The 22,171-nt window shown below is 27.9% G+C and overlaps 1 protein-coding gene across 2 annotated transcripts in view; it reads left to right on the plus strand.

Annotated features, from left to right (window-relative positions):
• The window catches only part of LOC108557006 (multidrug resistance-associated protein 4-like), a 55,917-nt gene that overhangs the window by 17,637 nt on the left and 16,109 nt on the right, over positions 1 to 22,171 (plus strand). Inside the window, exons 2-3 of one of the 2 annotated variants that reach the window (XM_017913372.1) lie at positions 559 to 610; positions 14,203 to 14,334. In XM_017913372.1, the coding sequence (XP_017768861.1) occupies positions 14,261 to 14,334 (74 nt within the window). In that variant the 5' untranslated portion in view covers positions 559 to 610; positions 14,203 to 14,260. The remainder of the gene's footprint in view (positions 1 to 558; positions 611 to 14,202; positions 14,335 to 22,171) is intronic. The other variant, XM_017913373.1, reaches the window with a different exon arrangement.

The raw sequence follows: 22,171 nt of genomic DNA on the forward strand, positions 1-22,171 counted from the left end.
CATTATAAAAGTTAAATTCTTCTAAAAAATATATATTTGTTTACAAAATATTAGTTTATGTAATAAATTGTTAAAATATTTTATGGTATAAATTGATATTTCATCTTAATTCTCTAATAAATGTCTTACTTTCTTTGGTACACTTTCTTAATTCTTATTAGTATAATAATTGCACTTATTTAAATCTATTTACAACATTTCTCAGCATATGAATTATTTAAGTAATTATAATTTGTTAATTGCATAATTTGTTTATTTTATTTTGCATACTACAAAGAGTGTCATTAAACGCTTCGATTATTCAACAACAGTCATCAAATTATTAAACTTTGATAAGTATGCGTATTGCTAATTCGTTTTTTTTTTCAATGGAATGTGCTGCAATGATTAAGTTCAAAGTCTATAAATTGTATAATTTAGTTGAGACATTAAATGATTATTTTTTATTATTCTAAGATAATCACTTTGTTGACAAAATTAATGAGTTTGTTGTTTAATTTTATGATTTGATATTTTATTTTAAAACAAATTTGATTGTAGCAATTTCTTAATTTACAGGTAACACTCAAACAACACGGTACTTGAGTTACACGGAGTCTCGAATAACACGGTAAAAAAATAATTATTATTTAACAAAATTCTACCAATTTTAGGAAGTAAAGTCACGGTTTATGTGATTATATATGTTTTTATTTATTTATAAAAGGCATTACCTTACATAGTGCGTGTAAAAAGTTTATCTAATACCTCGGACTGTTTGAAACCGGACTAATTGAGGAAGTAAATGAAAAAATAAATAAATAAACACTACAATAAGATAATTGACTTGATATAGCAGGAAACAAAATCTATAGTGAATCCGGACTAATTTAAGGTATTGTTATTAATCGAAAAAATATCAATAAGATTTGACTGTAGTATATTCACTTAATGTAATTAATAAAATTTTATAAATTTCAGTAGGGAATATCTTGTTGATCTTGCATGTCTACGATGTAAAGTAACACAAATGAGGTCTGGCTCCCTTGTAATTAGAACTAACCGATGATTCCGTCGTTTTGTACGATTTAATTAATCTGATTGATGATATGTAAATATAAGCAATAACCGCATATCCAAACACGCCATCCGTAATGTATTTAAATTATGCAGTCGTTATTCGTAGACAGGACAGTTTAGCTAGCCTTCGACGTAACTTCTCTTCTTTTTTCACTCTTCCTTCTACCACTTCTTACTTCTGCTCATATATCATGCGAAGATGATGATATTCTATGACGACATATTACAATTTTACATGAGCTACGTCCGCCAATCACGACGTCAAGCAAATAATGATAATCCATTTATTTACAGTAAGCAATAACAATACGTTAATTTCAAGGCCAAAAGGAAGCGAATCTTTCATAGTTTCATTTCATTCTTTCATGTCTAAATAACTTTTTCTTGTACGCATTATATGACGACAAGTTTAAATATTCAACGAAATTCCTGATTGGAAAATCAGAACATAAATCAACTCAATTATTTCCTTTGCCTTCTTTTTCCTTGCTCATGTTTCATGTAAAGATTATGTTCCAAGAGAACAAATTCCAATAAGGATCATCCTTAAAACGACTAGATTTTAATTTTCGACAAAATTGGGACAAAAACTGACTTGTGCTCATTCAATTATTTGTAGTTTTTTTTCTGTACTATTTGTATATAAATACAAGAAATAATTTATTATTCTTATTAAGTACTTGACAATTAGAATGTATTCTTATTTTTATAAAAAATTTATCAAGTTACGTGTAATATTCACGATATGCTCCAAATGTTTTTTTCTATTTAAAAATTAATGAATTATTTTACATAGTTATTTTTTTAATTACTTCTTAAATAAATTTCTTTTTCAATTGGTTAAAATTTGGATACAAGAAAATTTTATCTGTTAACAAAAAAAAGTTTTGTGATGAGTCACCAATGGTTGGCCGACCCGAACTATAGAACCAATAGAATTGTTAATAAAGAAAAAAGGCATATGTTGACGATCCCTCTTTTGGCGTTCGGCAATATGATTCGCAGATACAACTACTTTTTTATTACATTCTTATCTTGTGTTTCGAACACCTTCTTTTCGTGGTCCAATAAATATTATTGAAACGTTCAAATCAACTTTGATTCGTCGTGTCTCAGATACACAGTGTTGAGTAGTTAAGTAGAATGTGAATGAAAGAACAAAAAAACTAAATTTTCTTATGAGAAAAGCAAATATATTCAAACAAAAGAGCCTTTTAACACCTGCAAACTTATAATTGTATGAACAATATTAAAACTATGAACAAATTTATATTTCCCGCATTTTATGTGTGATTTTTTTTTTGAAAAGTTTGGGTTTAACGCATAATTTAAGATATAATTGAATAAGTTGTAAATTATGTTTATGCGCATACTTGTAATTTTTTGCTGTAAGGAAATGAGGATATTCTTTCTAAAATACGGTAGCTATTAAAAAATCCGCGGGAAACGGAACTTTTGTTAAAATCGGAATTACAATACAATCATCTTATTTATTTTCCAATCATGACCTTAAGAAAATACAGCAATAACTCGCGCAGTGCGGTTTTGCTATAGTTCGGTTTTAAAATTGCAATTATGTGGCCTTAAAAGTCCTCGATTAGTGTGATTTTAAACAATGCAGATTACTCGCACTATTCGAGGTAATTCTGTTCATGATTTTCCTTTTGTTTTTCCATTTCTACCTCATCCTTTTCTTACTTGTTATTCATTTTCCAAACATGACCTCAAGCAAATACAAAAATAACTCATGTAATGTGGTTTCAATCAATGCGGTTTTGCTATAGTTCGGTTTTAAAATTTCAAAACAAACTTAATTTTAATTGAACAAAATAAAAGTAAATTCTAAACAATTACTACAAAAAAATATCAATCAAGTCTCTTTTTGGTCTGTTTATTTTTATGTGTTTTTAAAGTCCTTGATTAGTGCGATTTCAAATAGTGTAGAATCGATTCCTTTTATACCTCATCCTTTTCTTACTTGTGTAAGATGATACTCCACGACAACAAATTCTAATTTCCTACAAGGTTCATCCTCCCAATCACGAGATTAAGCAAATCCATTATGTTCTTTTTAACCTCATCCTTTTCATGCTCGCAAGTTGATGTTTCCACGATGACAACTTTCAATTTCCTGTGCGGTTCGTCCCCCCTATCACGACATTAAGCAAATACCTGCTAATTAATTTCCTAGATACCTGCGTACAGCAAACTCTTAACGAACTTCTTCCGCATCTTCGAATGTTTTCCTCGGCCATGAATCAAAGGGTAGGCGGAAACCGCGCGCGGATAATGCATCTGGATGCACGTCGCATTCGCATGCTGCACGCTTGACTCTGCAAGAAAATAATAATATAAAAAAAGAAGGAACACTTCACGTGCCTTGTCATGTAAATAAATAAATAATTGAACGCAATTAGTTTGTCCGATGCAGCAAATTACATAAGCAGCGAACTTTTATTATTTCGTGCGAGTGCGCTGTTTATATTTATATTCACACAGTTACACACACACACATACAGATGTATACATACGAATGTACCAGTATGTATGTATACATACATGTGCGCAGATGGTTGAGGGGAAACAAAGTGAAACGCGCACGCACGAGCACGGACGGAGAAGACTCGCAAGGCACGCAGCGCGTTTGACTTACGGACCAATTTATTAAAATGAATTGGTATGAATTGAACGGCGAGCCACGAATTCTGCTTATGTAAACCAATCGGCATTCCGGCATCATTTTCAATTGCCACGCGATCAATAAGTACCGAAACGAAAATGCGACAAAGACATTGATCCGTTGAGAACTTGGAAAGAAAAAACATTCATCTTTCAGAAAACTTTATTTTTTGCATGGAAACACGCACCAGACGCACCTCAAATATCTGAGACAATATATATATTATTATATAAAACCACAATTCTAAGTCAACGAAAATGAATTGTAACCATGGAAAGAAAAAACTTTCATCTTTCAACAAAACCTTAGTATTCGATTGAAATTTACCATATTTTTCGTATAACATAATATTTGATATAAAACAATAAATTATTATATAATAGCACAATTCTAATTTGTTTTCGTAAAAAATGCGTCTTAAGGTCCGTTACATTATTCGATATGCATCAAAAAGTTACTGCGAGAAAGAAATTGATCCGTTAAGAACTTGCAAAGTAAAATGATCATCTTTCGTGAAAAGTATTTGCATGGAATTTTCCCTATTTTCGAACTAACACTCACATATAAGAAACAATATGAATATTATATAAAAACATATTTATTTATTAATTTAACTAAAAAAATGTCTTATGATCCGAAAAATAATGATAACAATATGAGAAACACAATTCAAAGGATTATACAGTGGAACCTCGCTTAACGAGTTTAACCCTTTCCAAAATTTCGGGATTTTTACTCGTATAGTGAAATATATTCAAAAATACAATAATATGTGTACAAATGTTTTAAAAATGATGTAACAGGCGCGCAATCCGGGACTTATCTTCTCATCGTCACTCGTTATGCGATACGTTGCTCGTTAAGCGAGTCATTTTTCGTACAATTCATTTTGCTCGTTAAGCGAAGTGCTCGTTCTATTCCTGTACAGGATTTAGGTTAGTTGCATTTATTGTACACTTTTTTTCTAATTTAAAATTCTGATTTATTTAAAAAAAAAATCAATCCGTTTTTTACATTAATATTGGCCACCTACAATTTTTTTAATTTATTAAACCATTTTCCGGAATCAGTGATTATAATAAATTCAGTAAGTTTCTTTGATATTTTTTTAGGTTTTTATTAATTTTTCACAATGGAAATATTATGTTTAAAAAAAACTCTTGTTTTCACAAATTATTTCTTAAATTAAAAACGTTTTATATTCTACATACTGTGAATTCTCAAGGAGCAAAGTCTTTTGTTCTAATATATAAGCAAATAGCAACTACGTAAAAATAACTATAATATAATGTATTTGTTTTATGTGATTTGATGGTTGTTGCAATAAATGTTATTAGTAATATTTCATTGTTTTACATTTTATGTATTTTCATTGTGTTCATGCACGATTTCAAAATAATATGTATATTAGAAATTATTCATTTTATAGTATAATTAACTTTTTACACAGTTTTTCCTATGTAGAATTCAATTTATTATTTGTTGAATATGTCAAAATGAATAACTTACTCATCTTTGCAATAGCTGTGATTAGTGCCGTCGTCTTAATTAATATTTACTTGATTTACTTTTAAGAAAAAAAAAATTAGGACTCTGGATTTCATCTTAATTTTGGTATATTCAACATCAAAAATTCCTAATATTGCATACATTTTAAATAATTTAGATCTAAACAGCAAACATAAGGCGACTAATAGCCGAATGGTTCAAATAGCTAGTGGGCACAGGTTCAAATACTGGTCAAGCCAGGCCCTTTGTAAGCCCTCTCGGTGCTTGCTGCAATAGGGCCATCTTTCATCACAGATGGATAGTGAAAAGAATGAGGTTCAGTCGATGGACAATGAAAGTGTTAAGAATAGCAGCAGATTCAGTGAAAGGAAATAGTGGAATCGCAGAGCTTCAATATACTACTGAAGTTAACCTACAAGACGACAGCCAACCAACAAATTTAAAAAAATCAAATCATCATAATGGTAACTATCCACCGGGAAAGATTACCTACCTAATGCAACAGTGATCTTAAATTTACTCAATGTTCGATGACATGTTACACGACATAAAAAAAGAAAACCTTTAAGTACAGTGGAATAATCCGGAACGAGCATAATTCGTTCCAGATTTCCGGATTTTTTCTCGTATAATGAAATACGCGAGTGATTTTTACAATTTATTTTGCTCGTTAAGCGAGGTGCTCGTTAAGCGAGGTTCCATTTTATATAATGAATGAATAGTTAATGGACCTATCCGATATGTCAGTTGAAAGTAATCAACACACACACACTCGTGCTGCTCATTTTCCACATATATTTTGACGTGTCCACTGAATTTATTAATGCCTGTTATGTTAATTTTAATGCCGCATTCGTTGAAGCCCGACTTAATTAAATCATTTGGAGTGTGTCCAATCTTTGTCATGCAGAAAATAGAATTAATTACGTTGCACACTTTTTTATTCTTTTATTCTTACATTTACATTAGAAGATACATATTGGGTCAACAAGAAAGTAATTTCGGTATTTCACATTGAAATAAAACTTTTTCTATACAAAGAATGAACTTTTGTCGACTTCATGATTCTTCGCCCATAGAGCTTCTAGTCTACTAAAAACTGAACCAAGTGCGATTTCAGGTCGTTGTAATTAGTGGAAGTTTAATTTTACAAATAAATGGTAATATTGTTGGCTTATTATTATAATTGTTATTATTAATATAGAGTATTAACGAACTGGAGACATCTACGGCGTCTTTTAGTTGCATTATTATATAAACATATACATCATCATAATGGAATCTCTACCGTGATCCTAGTTCGATACATTTTTATATAAACAAAGGTGACCAATAGAAAACATTCCCATCGATACTCCTATACCTTTACACCGAATTCAAGTCCTTATTATAAACATAATGATCGTTACACGTACAATCGTAATCGATCATCTTTTTCATATAAACAAATGCATAGGATTTTGTCCCGGTCTTATAATAAACAAAACCACCAAGGTCCTACTCCCAACCCATATTAATAAGAATTAACTTTGTAAGTAGAATAAGTATTTAGAATTAGTCTCAGTAAAACCTTCAAAGATGAATTAGTCTCAGTAAAACCTTGATAAGATGAACATAAAGTCAGTATAACCTTTAAAGACTAATTAAGTCTCATAAAAACCTAAAACGATCATAGTCTCAGCAGAAGACCAAGTAACGAATACAGTTATGTAAAACGAAACGAATTTCATTAAATTCCCAACTATTGAGACTCCACAACGACAATACCAGACAATATTCCACTGTGTCTAGAATTCCATCCTTGAGATTGTGTATGTATATCTATGTACAGGTTTAAATTTTAACGCGATTTAATCCCACGGACGTGGACTCAAACGGATTAGCATAATTAGGTTCGCGAGCAACAGTGTTCTTAGGCTATCCTCGATGAACGAGCCTTATCGCGAGGATTAGACACGGCCTATTAATGTTGCCGATACACTGCTGCAAACCGCGCCGTCGCCTCCCGAATAAGATATTATCATCCCCCCGTGATTTACACACTGCCTCCAAACCTCCATCGCACTTTCGGTGAAATTTATTTTCAGGGTATGGTCAGGGCTATGTGGACTTTGCGACATTACTTCCCAAAGAAACTCCAATCTGAAGATTTGCATTGTTTTGGTGGAACACGATTTCCCAATTCAGGCAGTTTTTCTTTGATTGCTTCCTTCAGTTTCATTAGTTATTGACAGTAAACATCGGAATTGAAGGAACCAAACGATTCCTTGAATGTATCTCAAAATACCTTTGTTATCCCACCAAATTGATAGCATGATGTTTTATGATGTGGATTGTTGTGGTCCATCATGCTTTGATCATGATCTATTTCGATTGATGTTCTTTCCAACAAAAATTGTGCCTAGAATAAAAATAATTGCTTAATAATAAGTCCATGTATTTTAGTTAAGATATTGATTATTTAAATAAAACAAGAGTTGATTAAGACTTCTCTAAAATTAACAGTTGACATATTTAGATTAAAACATATTCATCTTTGCCGAAAAGAAACAGGTTTAGGAATTAATTATACCTAACATCGAAAACGAATCCTTTCTAAAAAAGTCATCAATCAATCTTTTGAAGTTGATATGCGGATCACCGGGATCGATTTTACTAACAGTTCCGAGAGACAAAGCTAATCCTTCATTGAAAATTGCTGTTTTGCTGAAACAACACAAATCACATGCTAGCAGGAATGTAGTTTAACTCTGTATGCTATATGTGCATTTCCCTCTATTTATGTTGACGGATAAAACGAACAACGGCAAAACTGACTGCCCATAATCGCATGCATGATTCTATTGGAATGTCCTATTGGAAACCATTTCTTTTTTTTTATTTATTATTCCATCGTTTTTTTTTTTTTAATTTTTATTTTCCCACAACACTCAAAAGAATTACCGCCGTTGCTGCAGTGGACACGCAATTCGAACAGGAAACGCAAGATTATATGTACATTTTCGAGAGGTCAACCGAAATAAAAACTGAAATAATTCAACAACAACAACAACAACAAAAAAGTTAATTACTTCATCTCAATTATCCAAATAGAGTAATAAAATTTAATCTTTGAAATCTTATCAAAGTTTTGATCGAAGATAGGACGTGATTTGATTAATTAAGTAAATTTAAAAGGGAGGAATTAAAGCGGTTTCTTAAAATCTGGACTTAATTAAGAAAAACTAAGATAAAATTAAAAAAAAAACCGAACAGGAATTGGAGTGGACTTAATTGGAATGCGTGTAATTGATTCCAAATGCAGAACCAGTTTCGTAAAGAGACTAAAACGAATATATTATATAACAAGAAGACGTAGAAATTTAAAAAAAAATCCACTACGTTTCATTCAATTTTTCTGAAGTAGAGTCAATAATTTATGATTCATGTTCAATTGGAGCTTTTTTTTCGTATCCAATTAAAACATTTTCTTATTCATTAAGGTCGGTTCATTCATTTATTCGGTCGTGAACGATGCGAAAGACGAGTCTTTCACTTTTTTTCTTTCTCCTTTATTTTTTTTTGTGGTTACTTTTTTCGTCCTTCCAAAAGGAGTGATTTATTCTCACCGGGAGATTAAAAATAATTTAATATGCAAAATGGTTATTATTGAAATGTAAATGAGGAAGCGAAGCGATTATGGGAAGCCCACACATGTAGTCGTTACATGTACCCTACACGCACGACTTTAATCTGAAAAGTACAATTATGTGTTTTTTTTTGTTGTTGTATAAAAAGGAAATGAATTTTAGTATTATCGCATCCATTGTTAATCTGAGGGTGATAAATTTATTTTTAAACTGTTGGTTTTAACGTTTCAATTTTATTATAATATTGATTTAGTTTAAAAAATATAAAATTTATTTATTTATTTAAATACATTTTTATAGGAAAATCGAAAAATAATAACACAACATTAAACCTCAATTAATAATTAAAATTAGAAAAATTCTTTACAAGTTATCTGGTTTGTAAAAACAGAATAAAATATAAATTCAAATAATAAATTTTATCTGAGCTGATTTATTACGAATTCATTAAATTTACTTTGTTTTTTTGCTAATTTATATACTATTAAATTTGTATATAATTTGATGACAGTGGCCGTTTTACTATGAAACGAGACTAACAGAAATATACACATGCTAAATTTATAAAAAGTAGAGATTTAATGAAACTATATTAAGATTAATATTTTATTAGTTCTTTTTGAATTGTCACTTTACATTATTTTCGGTTGTTTACACATTATGTTTATATGATTTAACTATTTTACTATTAAATTTTATATAATAGTTGGAAAATACTTATAATACACTATAATTATAATCATATTACCAAACATGTTATCTGTCATGTTTTATAGGTTAAAAATTAACATGGTTTTAACTAAGTCATATAATAGCATTTTTCCGTTGGCCATACTAAATATGATATCTGTCATCATTTGACATATGACATCTATCATCATTTGACATATGACATCTGTCACATTGTATATGTTACAAATTTACATTATTTTAAGTAATAACAAATTCAGTTTAATTTCATTTTTTTAAATAAAACATATAATTTATTTATTAATTTATGTATAATTATATTTTGATAAATATTTTCATTAAAACATCAAAAATTAATATCACAACATAAAACCTGAATTAATACTTGAGATTATCAAAATTATTTACAAATTATCTGCTTTCTAAAAGCAGAATAAAATTTAAATAATAAGTGTCATCTAAACTAACTAAATTCGTAGCTAATTTATTACACATTATTTTTGCTAATTTGTATATTATTAAGTTAGTACATAATCTTGATGATGAATGAAGAAAAAAAATGATAGTGGCTGTAAAATATAATAAATTTGTTTAAAATCTCAAATTTTATTGTTTGGTTGTGCTCTTAATCGAAATAAGCACGTTCTTTGCATCATTGCTCTGCAGAATAGCCTAATTTTAGTGTCAGGTACATAGCATGAACAGGAAAAGCACGTTTCATCGCTAATGCTCAATATTGTTATCAATTATGAACGTTCTTCTGAATAAATGAATGAACGAAATTTCCGCAAAGTTGATTTACCGAATTCTTTTAAATAGGCAATGGTCAATGGTCATTTTGAAAAATAACTAATATATACGTGATTTAACCTAAATATTAAGTCACACATCCCATCCATTCAATTGCAAATATTTTGTAATATATTTTCAGTTCTATATTATGCATTAGTTAAGAGGTTTTACTCTGAAATATCCATCAACTCGAAGTACAGCAATTCCTCATATAGTGCGGATTCGATCATTCCGGATTGAAAATTTCAAAACAGTCCGGGATATTGGCGGAACAGATTAATCTTATTGTAATGTTTACTTTACTTTATGACTTTATACTTAAAAAGAACTAAATTAATATTTCTAACACACTTATTGCAAAAATGTTATTGATTTTCTTAAGAAAATTAACAAGATATTTTCTAAGAAAGTATAGAAAAAATATGATTTATTAATTAAATGTTTACATAATTAGATAGAAAAATTGATATTATAGTATATTAACTCAAATTTATGAAAACAATTAATGATATTTTTAAATCAACAAGAAAATGTTGATTGATATATTGTAGAGCTAGTGAATTTACGTAATACCATTTTAATGATAGATCGTAAATAAACTTAGATCTATTGCAAACAACGTTGTCTGCACTTCAACGATATTGACACACATACTTGAACATAATTGTACAATTATTATAAATTAAATATAACAGACAAATGTTTATAGAGACTTTAAATATCTAGTAATAATATTCAACCCTATAATTTATAATTAATCAAAATAATTTAATATACTATTGCATGAAATTATTTGTTTAAAGTGATTTTCAATGAATAATTTATTATTTACACATTTTATTGTCACAAATTTCCACCAAAAAAAAGTTTACCTTAATATTATTTAAAATAAATTTTTCTTAATGTTTTCAACTAGAAACCTTATCAATTTACAAAATATCTGTATTTCTTATAAAATATGTTCACTAAATAACCATTGACTTTTATACTCTCTAAATCAGTGGTTTCCAAACATGATGTTACTACGCCTCCCTTAAAAATATTTAATCATTTGGCCGCTACATTTCATAAAATAGATAAAACTTTATCAAAACGCTGTTCTAAATGAAAAATATAATGTATACATCAAAAAAAAACCAGTACAATGTGATTTGTGTAATTGTTAAATTTATATTTGTCAATATGATTCACTATATATTTTGGGAAATAATAATATGTGAATTGTGTATTTACAATTTTCAACTTTGAAGAAACTTGAAACCTGCGTGTCGCAGCGTTAAATGCGTCAACTGCGTGAAAGTATATAATTGGTCTCATTGAATTCAATAAACTGCTAATTTTAATATCCGTGAAGAACATAATTTGTTCGGTAATGTCGTTTTAAAGAGAAACGAGACTAACAGAAATATAAACATGCAAAAATTTATAAAAAGAAGAGATTTAGCCAAATTGAATTTAATTACAATAAATTTGCATTTATTAATAAATAAAAGATAAAGATGAAATTATATTAAGATTAGTATTTTATTAGTTTTTTATTAATTGTCAAGTTACATGATTTTGGTTTGCTTATAATTTATATATAATTGAATTATTATATTATATATAATAGTTCGAAAATATTTATATTATCTGTCATTATCTGTCATGTTTTATAGGATAAAAATTAAGTTGGTTTTAAATACGTCAAATCTGGAAATAATATTATTAATTCCATTGGTTATACTAAATTTGACATCTGTCATCATTTGACATATGACAGCTGTCAAATTGTATAGGTTACATTTTTTTTTATATAAAAACAATAAGAGGAAACTACAGTTTTATTTATAATTTCGTTTCTATTAAAGTTGTATAAATATTAGGAAAATATTAACAATATATAAATGAAATTTAAAAAAATAGTTAAATTTAATTAACTTTACTTAGTTTTTATTTACTGGACGGAAACGAGAATAATATACAAAAATATACATATTACACTAGAAATAAGTATTTTGTTGTAATTTAATTAAATTTTCTATAATTACAATTAATTTGCATTTTTACTGTACAGTAAATACACAGTTTTTAGTTGAAATCTACATGTATTTTGGTTGCTACAAAAGTGTGAATTCATTGTGAATCATGTGTTATTAAATTACAGAAGCATGTTTACATTTAACTATCAATGTGTTTATTTATGCAAGTTCTTATAATAGATTCCAACGTTTAACCAATTTCAAGTTCAATACACAACAGTAGAAATTTGTAATAATTCGTGCCTTAATATCAACGAATTATCTATTATTGGTTAATATAATCGGTTTATCGTGTTTTTCAATATACAGTTATTCCCCGACTTACGGACTAGTTCCAAAGGGTTGTTAGTAATCGAATTTTTTCGTAAGTCAGGGGAATTTTAAAAATTTCAAATTATCTAACCAACTTTATCATTGTTTTTACTTTTATATATATTCGATACTTACTAATAGTTTTTTTACGTAGATCATCACAATTATTTAATAAAAACGACAAAAGAAACGAATGCAATAAAACAGTGAGTACATCTTCCAAAAATATTATATTTTATTAAAGAAATTATCAATTTTTGTTTGGACAGAATTTTGTTCGTAAGTCCGAGATTTCGTATGTCGAGAGATACCTCTATGTATTAAGTGTATATTTAAGAAATTATTAAAACATATGTAATATTTTTATTACGAAAAATTCTTTGCGTTTTACGAAAGTTAACTTAAGTCAGATAAGGCGAAAAGTACGAACAAATTGTTTTTATAATTACTTCTAAACTGTCCGCATTTCATTATACTAAAATTTGCAGAACGCAGTAAACACTTTTTGCTGCGCTGATATGATATGCCCGTGTTATGCAGTTATACATTTCCTTTTGTCACACAAACCATAACTCACATATGTATATATTATTTATTACGTAACGAAATTTGACTCGTCCACAATACGATTAGATGCGATTTCAGTAGCATATTTACAATATTTCAACAGCTATACGTTTATTTATAGAGGCGATAAGTGATGTAATTTTAAGCTTAAAAAAAATCAAGTCAAGTTCAACAATTATACATCCGTTATAATATGTATTTGCACCGTTCATCGGAGAAATTCATATTTAAATCCATGAATTTTCTTCAAATCTTCAAAGTTTACATTAAGAACTGCGATGTTAATAACAATTTCAATTAATTAAAATGTTTATGTCAAACGAAATGTCAAAATCAAAACAATGTCGATGTCGAAATAAAAAAAATGTTGATGTTAAATAAAATGTCAAAATCAAAAGAATCTTGATGAAATTACAAACTCGGAAGAATGTTGATGTTAAATAAAATACAAAGTGTGAAAATAAACATTTGTATGAAAACTTGAACAGAGTAAAAATACATTCACCAATTATATATACGTATATGTTTATTTATACGTCCATATGACTTTTCATATGTTGATATGCACGAAATGCAAATTATCTAGAAAAAAAATCATTAGTTTTCAATTATCTGCATTAATCGGTCTTAAAATATTTGCCTTTTCCGATAAGACGTGATAATTCATATCTTTTTGTTTTGGGCTAAAATGCATTATAGAAGTTTTCTCTCTGTCTGGCATTTCCTTTCGAAGTAGATGGTTGTGAAGAGGTAAAACACTTGAAGCGTTGAAACGCGAAACGCAGATTGCCGGTCGTTACAAAAATACCTTATAAACAAATTCAGATTAGTGAGGATTGAGTTTCGTTTCGGTATCTTCTTGCACTTTTAGCTTTTTCTTTTATTTTTTTTTTGTTCTCCATTGGAAAAGTTCCCACGCAACTAACAAATTCTTTAATTTCAGATCTTCAGCGGCGAGGTTTTTTTTTTTAAATAAATGCTCGTAACGATCCTGCCTCAACATGGATATCACGAAGGAACAAAACAATCCAAATCCCATGGAGAAAGCCAATCCATTATCAGTATTATTTTTTGGGTAAGTTTATAGTTTAATAACAATTTAGTCAAAGGTAATTAGTAATTAAAGTTATTATTTAATGACAATTTTCATTATTATTCAAAAGGAAACGCCTTTTTTTAAGATTTTAATGGAATTTTATACAATTTGAGTTGAGTTTATAAAAAAAATAAAAATTTATATTAATGACAATACGTACCGAATTAATTCCATATTTTTAACATATTTTGCATTTTAAAAGAAATTATTTAATAAAGTCAAAGTTAAATATTTTCCCAAAAAGTATATGAATTAAATCTAAAAATTATCAAAATAAAATAAATTTGTACTCGAAAAGTATATACAAATGATGAAAAAACAACAAGATTCAAGGAAAACAACTATTGAATTTCAACAACGTCCGAAATTTAACATTAAGAAGAAATGTTTTTTAATTTAAATTATTAATAATATTTTAAATTATGTAAATGTTGAAATTATTTTTAAATTATTAAATTAATTTAAAAACGATCAAATAATGTTAATGTCAAATGAACTATCAAAAACATGATGATGTCAAACAAAATGTCAAAATAAAATGAATGATGATGTCAAACAAAATGTCAAAATTATATTATATTATTTCAATAACTTGATAGATCCAAAAAGTAAGTAAATAAAATTCACATATTTCGTTAAATCCTTTATTTAAGAAGACACATAAATTGGCAACATGGCACAACATCACTGAAATATACATTTGTTGCAGAATAAAAATACATATTAAAAAAAAATATGCGATAAAAGATCACAGCTATTTTTAAAACGGTTTTCTCCACTTGGAATTATTCATTTTCATAGCGCTTTTCTTGCAAGCCTCCAAAGCCTTCATTAATCTTGCTAGTTTGATGTTCTTCTGCAATGCCTCCTTCGGTGTAGCTTTCAAAATTGTCACCCCTGCGATCCTCGCTTCTTCCTGATCCAGTTTTTCCTTGATGATATTAAGCAACTTGCGGATATCGCGTTCCTGCTTATCCAAAGACTTTTGAACATGATACTTCAATCTTTCATTCATCTTGTCTCGTCAATTTTCGCGCACTAACTTCACTAGGATTTTGCTTCACTCAAAGTTCAGAACAGAATGATTTCGGTGAATCCCAATATTTGTGTATTTTGGGAGGGATGGAAAAAGAAAGGCCAACGTTTTACTATAATTTTAAATTGATGAAAAATTAAATTTCATTGATAAAAATTGTTGTTAAAAATACTATTTTTTTTTAATATTTCATGACTTTTCTTGTAATTTTGCTTTAAAATACACTTTGAGTTCAGTTTAGTTTCTTGAATTTTAAATTTTTACCTGTTTAAAACATTTTACGTGTAATATTATATTAACAATATTTAGAATTTAGAATTTAGAAAATATTTTTTTGCGTTAATGAAAGGAAATATTCATTCAAAATGACCATACGAAATTAATTATTTAAAAAAAACAAACAAGATAAAAACTTAATTGAAGCTAAAACCAACAGACGAGGCGTTATGGAGTGTGAGGACTTTTCTTCTGAGTAATGGAGTATTGGTCGCAGCAAAAGAAATCTGTGAATGAATGAAGATGAATGCGAATGGAAAAAACAACACTGATAACAATACACAAAATGATATGGGTTTTGAATGCGAATCAATATTAAATACAACTCATATACAAATTCTAAAAAAAAAACACACATCCAAAACTAAAAGGAATGAGCGAGAGTCAAACTGCAAAAAGAAGAAACAGAAAAATAACGAGTTAATTCAATCATTAACAACAGCTTCTAATAATTAAGCAACGAAAACTACAAATTTAAAGAAGTGGTGACATTATTAATATACAAATTTGACAGCTAAAGATGGATACTATCGTAGGAAAAAATAAACTTATTCTGTCAAAAACACCTGAAAAAAACACTGCTTTTTGCAGAGACCAAATGAAATAGTTAATGTCAAATAAACTGTCAAAATCAAAATATTGTGAATTTCAAACAAAATGTCAAAATGAAAAGAATGATGATGTTAAACAAAATGTCAAAATGAAAAGAATGATGATGTCAAACAAAATGTCAAAATGAAAAGAATGATGATGTCAAACAAAATCACAAAATCAAAAGAATAATGACTTCAAACAAAATGTAAAAATTATATTAATGGGATTATGATATTTTTAGTTTCAATAACTTGATAGATCCAAAAAGTAAGTAAATAAAATGCACATATTTCGTTAAATCCTTTATTTAAGAAGACACACAAATTGGCAACTTGACACAAAATTACTGAAATATACTTTCGTTGCACAATAAAAGTACATATTCAAAAAAAATACGTGATAAAAGATCACAGCTATTTTTATCATATTTGAAACGGTTTTCTTCACTTTGAATTATTCCTTTCCATACTGCTTTTCTTCATAGCCCCCAAAAGTTTCTTGAATCTTGCTCTATTCATGTTCCTCTGCAATGCCTCCTCTGGTGTATCTTCTAAAATTATTTCCCTTGCGATCCTCGCTTCTTCCTGATCCAGTTTTTCCTTGATGATGTCAAGCAACTTACGGATATCGTGTTCCTGCTTATGCAAAGACTTTAGAATGAAATACTTCAATCTACCGTTCATCATGTCAATTTACGCGCACTAACTTCACTAGGATATTGCTTCACTCAATGTTCAGCACAAAATGATTTTTGAAACCCCAATATTTGTGTATTTTGGGAGGGATGAAAAAAGGAAGGGCCGAAAACCAGATTTTACTTTTCGAGGAAATGGTGTTCACTGTTCTGTTATGGTCTAAAAATAATTCTTGAATTTCTACTTAAAGCATATTTAAAAATGTAATTGTTTTACTATAATTTTAAATTGATGGAAATTTCAATTTCATTAATAAAAATTGTTGATAAAAATACTACATTTTTGATATTTTTTTTGACTTTTCATTCATGAATTTTATAGGAATTTTGCTTTAAAATACACTTTTACTTCAGGTAGAAAATATTTTTCACCCTAAATCACATTTTCTTTAAATTCAAACTTTTACCTGCTGAAAAACGTTTTACGTGTAATATTATATTAACGATGTTTAGAGTTTTGAAAATATTTGTTTGCGTTAATGAAAGGAAATATTCATTCAAAATGACCATACGAAATTAATTATTAAAAAAAAAAACAAGATAATTAAGTTTTTATGCTAAAACCACGTGACTAGGTGTTAATTCAACCATTGTTACCATTCACAACTGATTCTAAGAATTAAGCAACGAAATCTACAAATTTAAAGAAGTGGTGACATTATTAATATACAAATTTGACAGCTGAAGATGGATACAATCGTATGAAAAAATAAACTTATTCTGTCAAAAACACCTGAAAATTATAGCACAATAAAAAAACACGCCTTTTTGCAGTGACCAAATGAAATAGTACAGAAGTTAACCCAAAGTCAGGTAAAATCCCCGAGGAAGTAACATAGCTACTAACAGTTGTTGCTCCAAAGTATTCGACTAATTTTGCCTCAGGACAACGTAATTCCTGATTATCAATTTTGATTCCGTAGACATTACGCCACTAACCATTGTGCAACCAGCAACGTGTATAAACCTTTTTCTGCGTTATCCAACATATTTGGTTGTAGTTGTACTGCGACTCAATTGTTTATAACATAATTTTTGTCATCTGTCATTTTGACAACTGTCATTTTATGATCCATTATTGGAACCCCTGCTCTGGAAGACAATAATTATTATATAAGAGCTTTTTTTGATACCAGATTAGTATATAAAATCAAACGTATGATACCACACACAGTTTATAACTTATAAAAATTAAGATTAAGAAAAATTCAATTCAGAAATTATTTCAATCACTGCTGATAAGAAATTTTTAAATAAAACTTAAATATTTGCAAAATTTATTCAAGAATTCTTCGAAATAAACGTTGCAAAACTTTAGAAAGTAAAAACTTAAAGTTCATTGACAAAACTATATATTTATGGCGAAATTTATATGATTAAATTTTTATCCAATTGAAAAATATGTTGTGGACCAAATGCATATGTAATGTTTGCACGACAACAATTTATACGTTCGCATTCTGTCGTACGTAGTTCTATAAATCTCGTATAAGCAATGCAGCAATACATTATTGATTAAATGCGATATAAGTATAAATTAATTCATTGAATTTTTAAAAGTATAGATAAAAATTAAAGTTTCGAATTGATAATTTGAGTAAATTTATGATAACTATTGAATCTACTTTTTTTATTAAGAAAATAATGCAAATATTAAACTAGAAAAAGTTATTTATAAGATTTTATTGAGAAATTTTCTTGAAACATTTCATATGGAAAACGTGCAGTTTTCGGTGTCAATGAACGTGCTGTGTTTGTATATTTCGTGAAAGAAAATTAGCGATTTGGTTATATTTAACTTTATGTGTTTCGAGAGGAGTTGGTTTGTCTTTAAGGAGAAACCAATTAAACGAGAAAACATTGGTTTTATTGAGGTTTACAAGTTCACGTTCTCCCAAACGATAATACCAGAAGATTTCCAGAAAGCAAACAGTCCAGAAATGTTGTTTTGCATTTACTCTAGTGTGAGGTTTACTAAAATATTTGATAGAAATACTTGAATTGCAATAATATTCTAGTAAAAATAATGTAAAAAAAAGCAAAATAATTACTTACAAGAAAATGATTAAAAAATAACGAAAATTCTTGAATTGGAACGATATTTCAGTTATAATAAATGAACTTATTTATATAGAAAATATTGTAAAAGCGTTTTAATAAATTGGTAAAAAAAACATATTAAATATTGATATAATTACTTAAAAACATTAGTAATAGAAAGATTGAAATACGAAATATTTTATAAATGAAAAAATACAAAAGTTAATCAACGTTTGTAGAGGAAAACACTTGAATTGGAATGATATTCCATTAATAATCAGTGGAATTAGCAATATAGAAAATATTGTGAAATCGTTTTAATACACTTTAAACATATTAAACATTGGTATAATTAGTTACAAAAAATAGTAAAAGAAAAGATTGAAATTAAGAAAAATATTTTTGTAATGAAAAATACAAAAGTTCATCAACGTTTATGAGGGAAAACACTTCAATTGGAATGATATTACAGTAAATAAAAGTGAATTTATTAATATATAAAATATTGTAAAGTTAAGCAACGATTGTGAAGGATAAAACATGAATAAAGATGATAAACTATTAAAAATAAGTGGATTTATTAACTACATTTTTTGATATCATTTCAATAGATTTGGTAATAAATATTTGTACAATTTCTTATAAGTGTTAATGAAAGAAAATTGGAATTAAGTAATATTTAAGAAGTGAAAAAGTTAAGCAACGTTTGTGGAGTATAATATTTGAATAAGTCGATTTTAATGGAAAAATACTGCCAAATATTATTTAAAAACATTGAAATTATGCAATTTTTCAACTTTGATATTTTATCATTCATTGGTCAATAAAAAGTAAAACTTATGTGACCGTGAAGGCGTGAAAAAAGTGTTGTTTCGATAGAAAGTTTTTTTTTTGATATAAATTTCTTTTGAATTAATTCAATATTTTAAACTAATAATCTATTTCCAAAGACTACCAAGAAAAAGAAAATCGCTCGAATCTACATAATAATATATGTTTCCTATTCCAATCTAAACCAAGAAGTGTAGTGTTGCATTAGCATAGGAAAATAATAACGTGTAAAGTTGTGTAAAGTCGGTCTATTAATTCGAGTAAGAAGAAATACGTATTATTAATGAATATAAACTTGTTCTGCATCTTTGGAAGAACGAAATACAAGAAAGATATATTGTGTGCGTGTGTATTATTGAAGCATCTTTGATTCGAATCGAGAGCGCAACAAATGCATGCGAGTTAAATAATCCGATGCGCCGATTAAAATTGTTCATTGCTTTATACATGCACTCTTCGTTTTTTTTTGTTCACTTCTTGTATGTTCTTTATTTGAATTCTTGTGGTGGATTCAAGTGCTGCGGCACTTGGAGGATGGCAATAAAAGAAGGTCATTAAATGGAGATGTTTTGACGGAAAATAAAGAAATGAGAAGAAGAAGAAGGCAATCCGATTCGGATTTGCTTCGCCTTTGTTCTCCTCTTCTTGGACAATGTGTATGTATATATATATGCATGTGTCTGGATGCAGGCTGTGCGCCAGTAGAAAGAAGTCGAGCGAATGCAACATCTGTATAATTGCAGCTTACAAATTTTACCATCCATGAGGAAGAGAGTTGGGACAGAGAACACATGGTATTAGATATCCACAATCGAATTGACAACTGAAGCATTGGACCACACTGCGATATACCGCATTCACCCCAAAATGTTTCATGCAAGAGAAAACAAGTTTGTTTCCATTGGAGAGATTTTCTTCCATCAAAAACCGTTTAATAAATAGTATTTTCAAATGTATTCATATTTTCCAACTATATTCTAATTAATTTACTAACATTCTCCTGATATTTATGATAGAATAGATCAAATTAACTTTGTTCTAATTGAACTAAAGAACGAATCATTCTTATATTTCAAGAATGAATACAAAATTTACGCTAGAGAAAAAAAAACCTTTCGAAAGATTTGTTCTCCATTAAAAAATGTGTAAAAATCATATTTTTACTTTATTTTAAGTATAGATCCTTCCGATATTTCATATTTATAGAATCAACTAAATATTCCCTCTAGAACTGAAAAAAATTTGAAAAAAAAAATGCTTCAAAATTTCACACGCAAAAGAAAAAATGTTTGTTTATTTATCAAGAAGCGTATAAAAATTATAGTTAAAATATATTTAACTTTATTCTAATTAAACTAAATCCGTTTCATTCTGATATTTCATGTTTAAAGTATAAACGAAATTTTTTTTCTTTCGAAAAGTTTTGTTCCAGTAAAAAAAATGTATTTGACTTCATTCATAATAAACTGAAGAATTAATATTTCAAGAACAGACCGATTCATAATCTGAAAAAACAGATCAAAATTGTTACTTAAATAATATTAAGTTTGGTGTAATAAAATTGGAGAAAATATACGTTTATGATATTTCATGTATCAAGAATGGATGAAAAATATACAAAAGGAAAAGCAGATTTTGATTCGTTTAACAAATTACTTTACAAATGAATTCAATCTTGTTCTCATAATACTAATGAACGGATTTATCTGATATTTCATGTTTGACGAATGGTTCAAAATTTTACTGAAGAGAATAACATGTTTGTTTTCTTTCCTTTCATCAAAAATCGTTTAAAAATGATATATACAATATTTGAATGATGTTAAAAATATATTTCACTTTATTCTAATAAAACTTGAGAACGTGACATACATCATATTTGACAGGTTTGAAACGTTATGCAACGTATCTTTAGCTTTGACGCTTTAATGACTCTTTTATTACGTAGACGATTTCTTAAAGAAATATGGTTTTAACACCCTTTACTATGACATGAAACATATGTCTGAAGGATGTTTCATTGACAAATATTTAAGATACGTTTTTTTGAAAAATCAAATATTTGTTTATTAGCGATGGAATAAACTAAAATTATTACATTAATTTAATTAATTTCTAACAGAACTATTCTATCAAATAAAAAACGATAATATTTGAATGAGTAAAAATCAACAATAATTATTAGTTTTAATCGCACGAATGTAAAAAACGCGAAAATTATTTAAATGATTTGAAGTTTTGCATTAATACAGTTTCATAGATTGATTAGATGACAAAATAAGTATTTCCAATTTTATCTTGTATTAATTAGTACATTTATTTTACTAATTAATTATTTACCACGA

The sequence above is a fragment of the Nicrophorus vespilloides genome, unplaced genomic scaffold (genome assembly GCF_001412225.1).
Source record: "Nicrophorus vespilloides isolate i.1.1-1 unplaced genomic scaffold, Nicve_v1.0, whole genome shotgun sequence".
NCBI classification, from domain to species: domain Eukaryota; kingdom Metazoa; phylum Arthropoda; class Insecta; order Coleoptera; family Silphidae; genus Nicrophorus; species Nicrophorus vespilloides.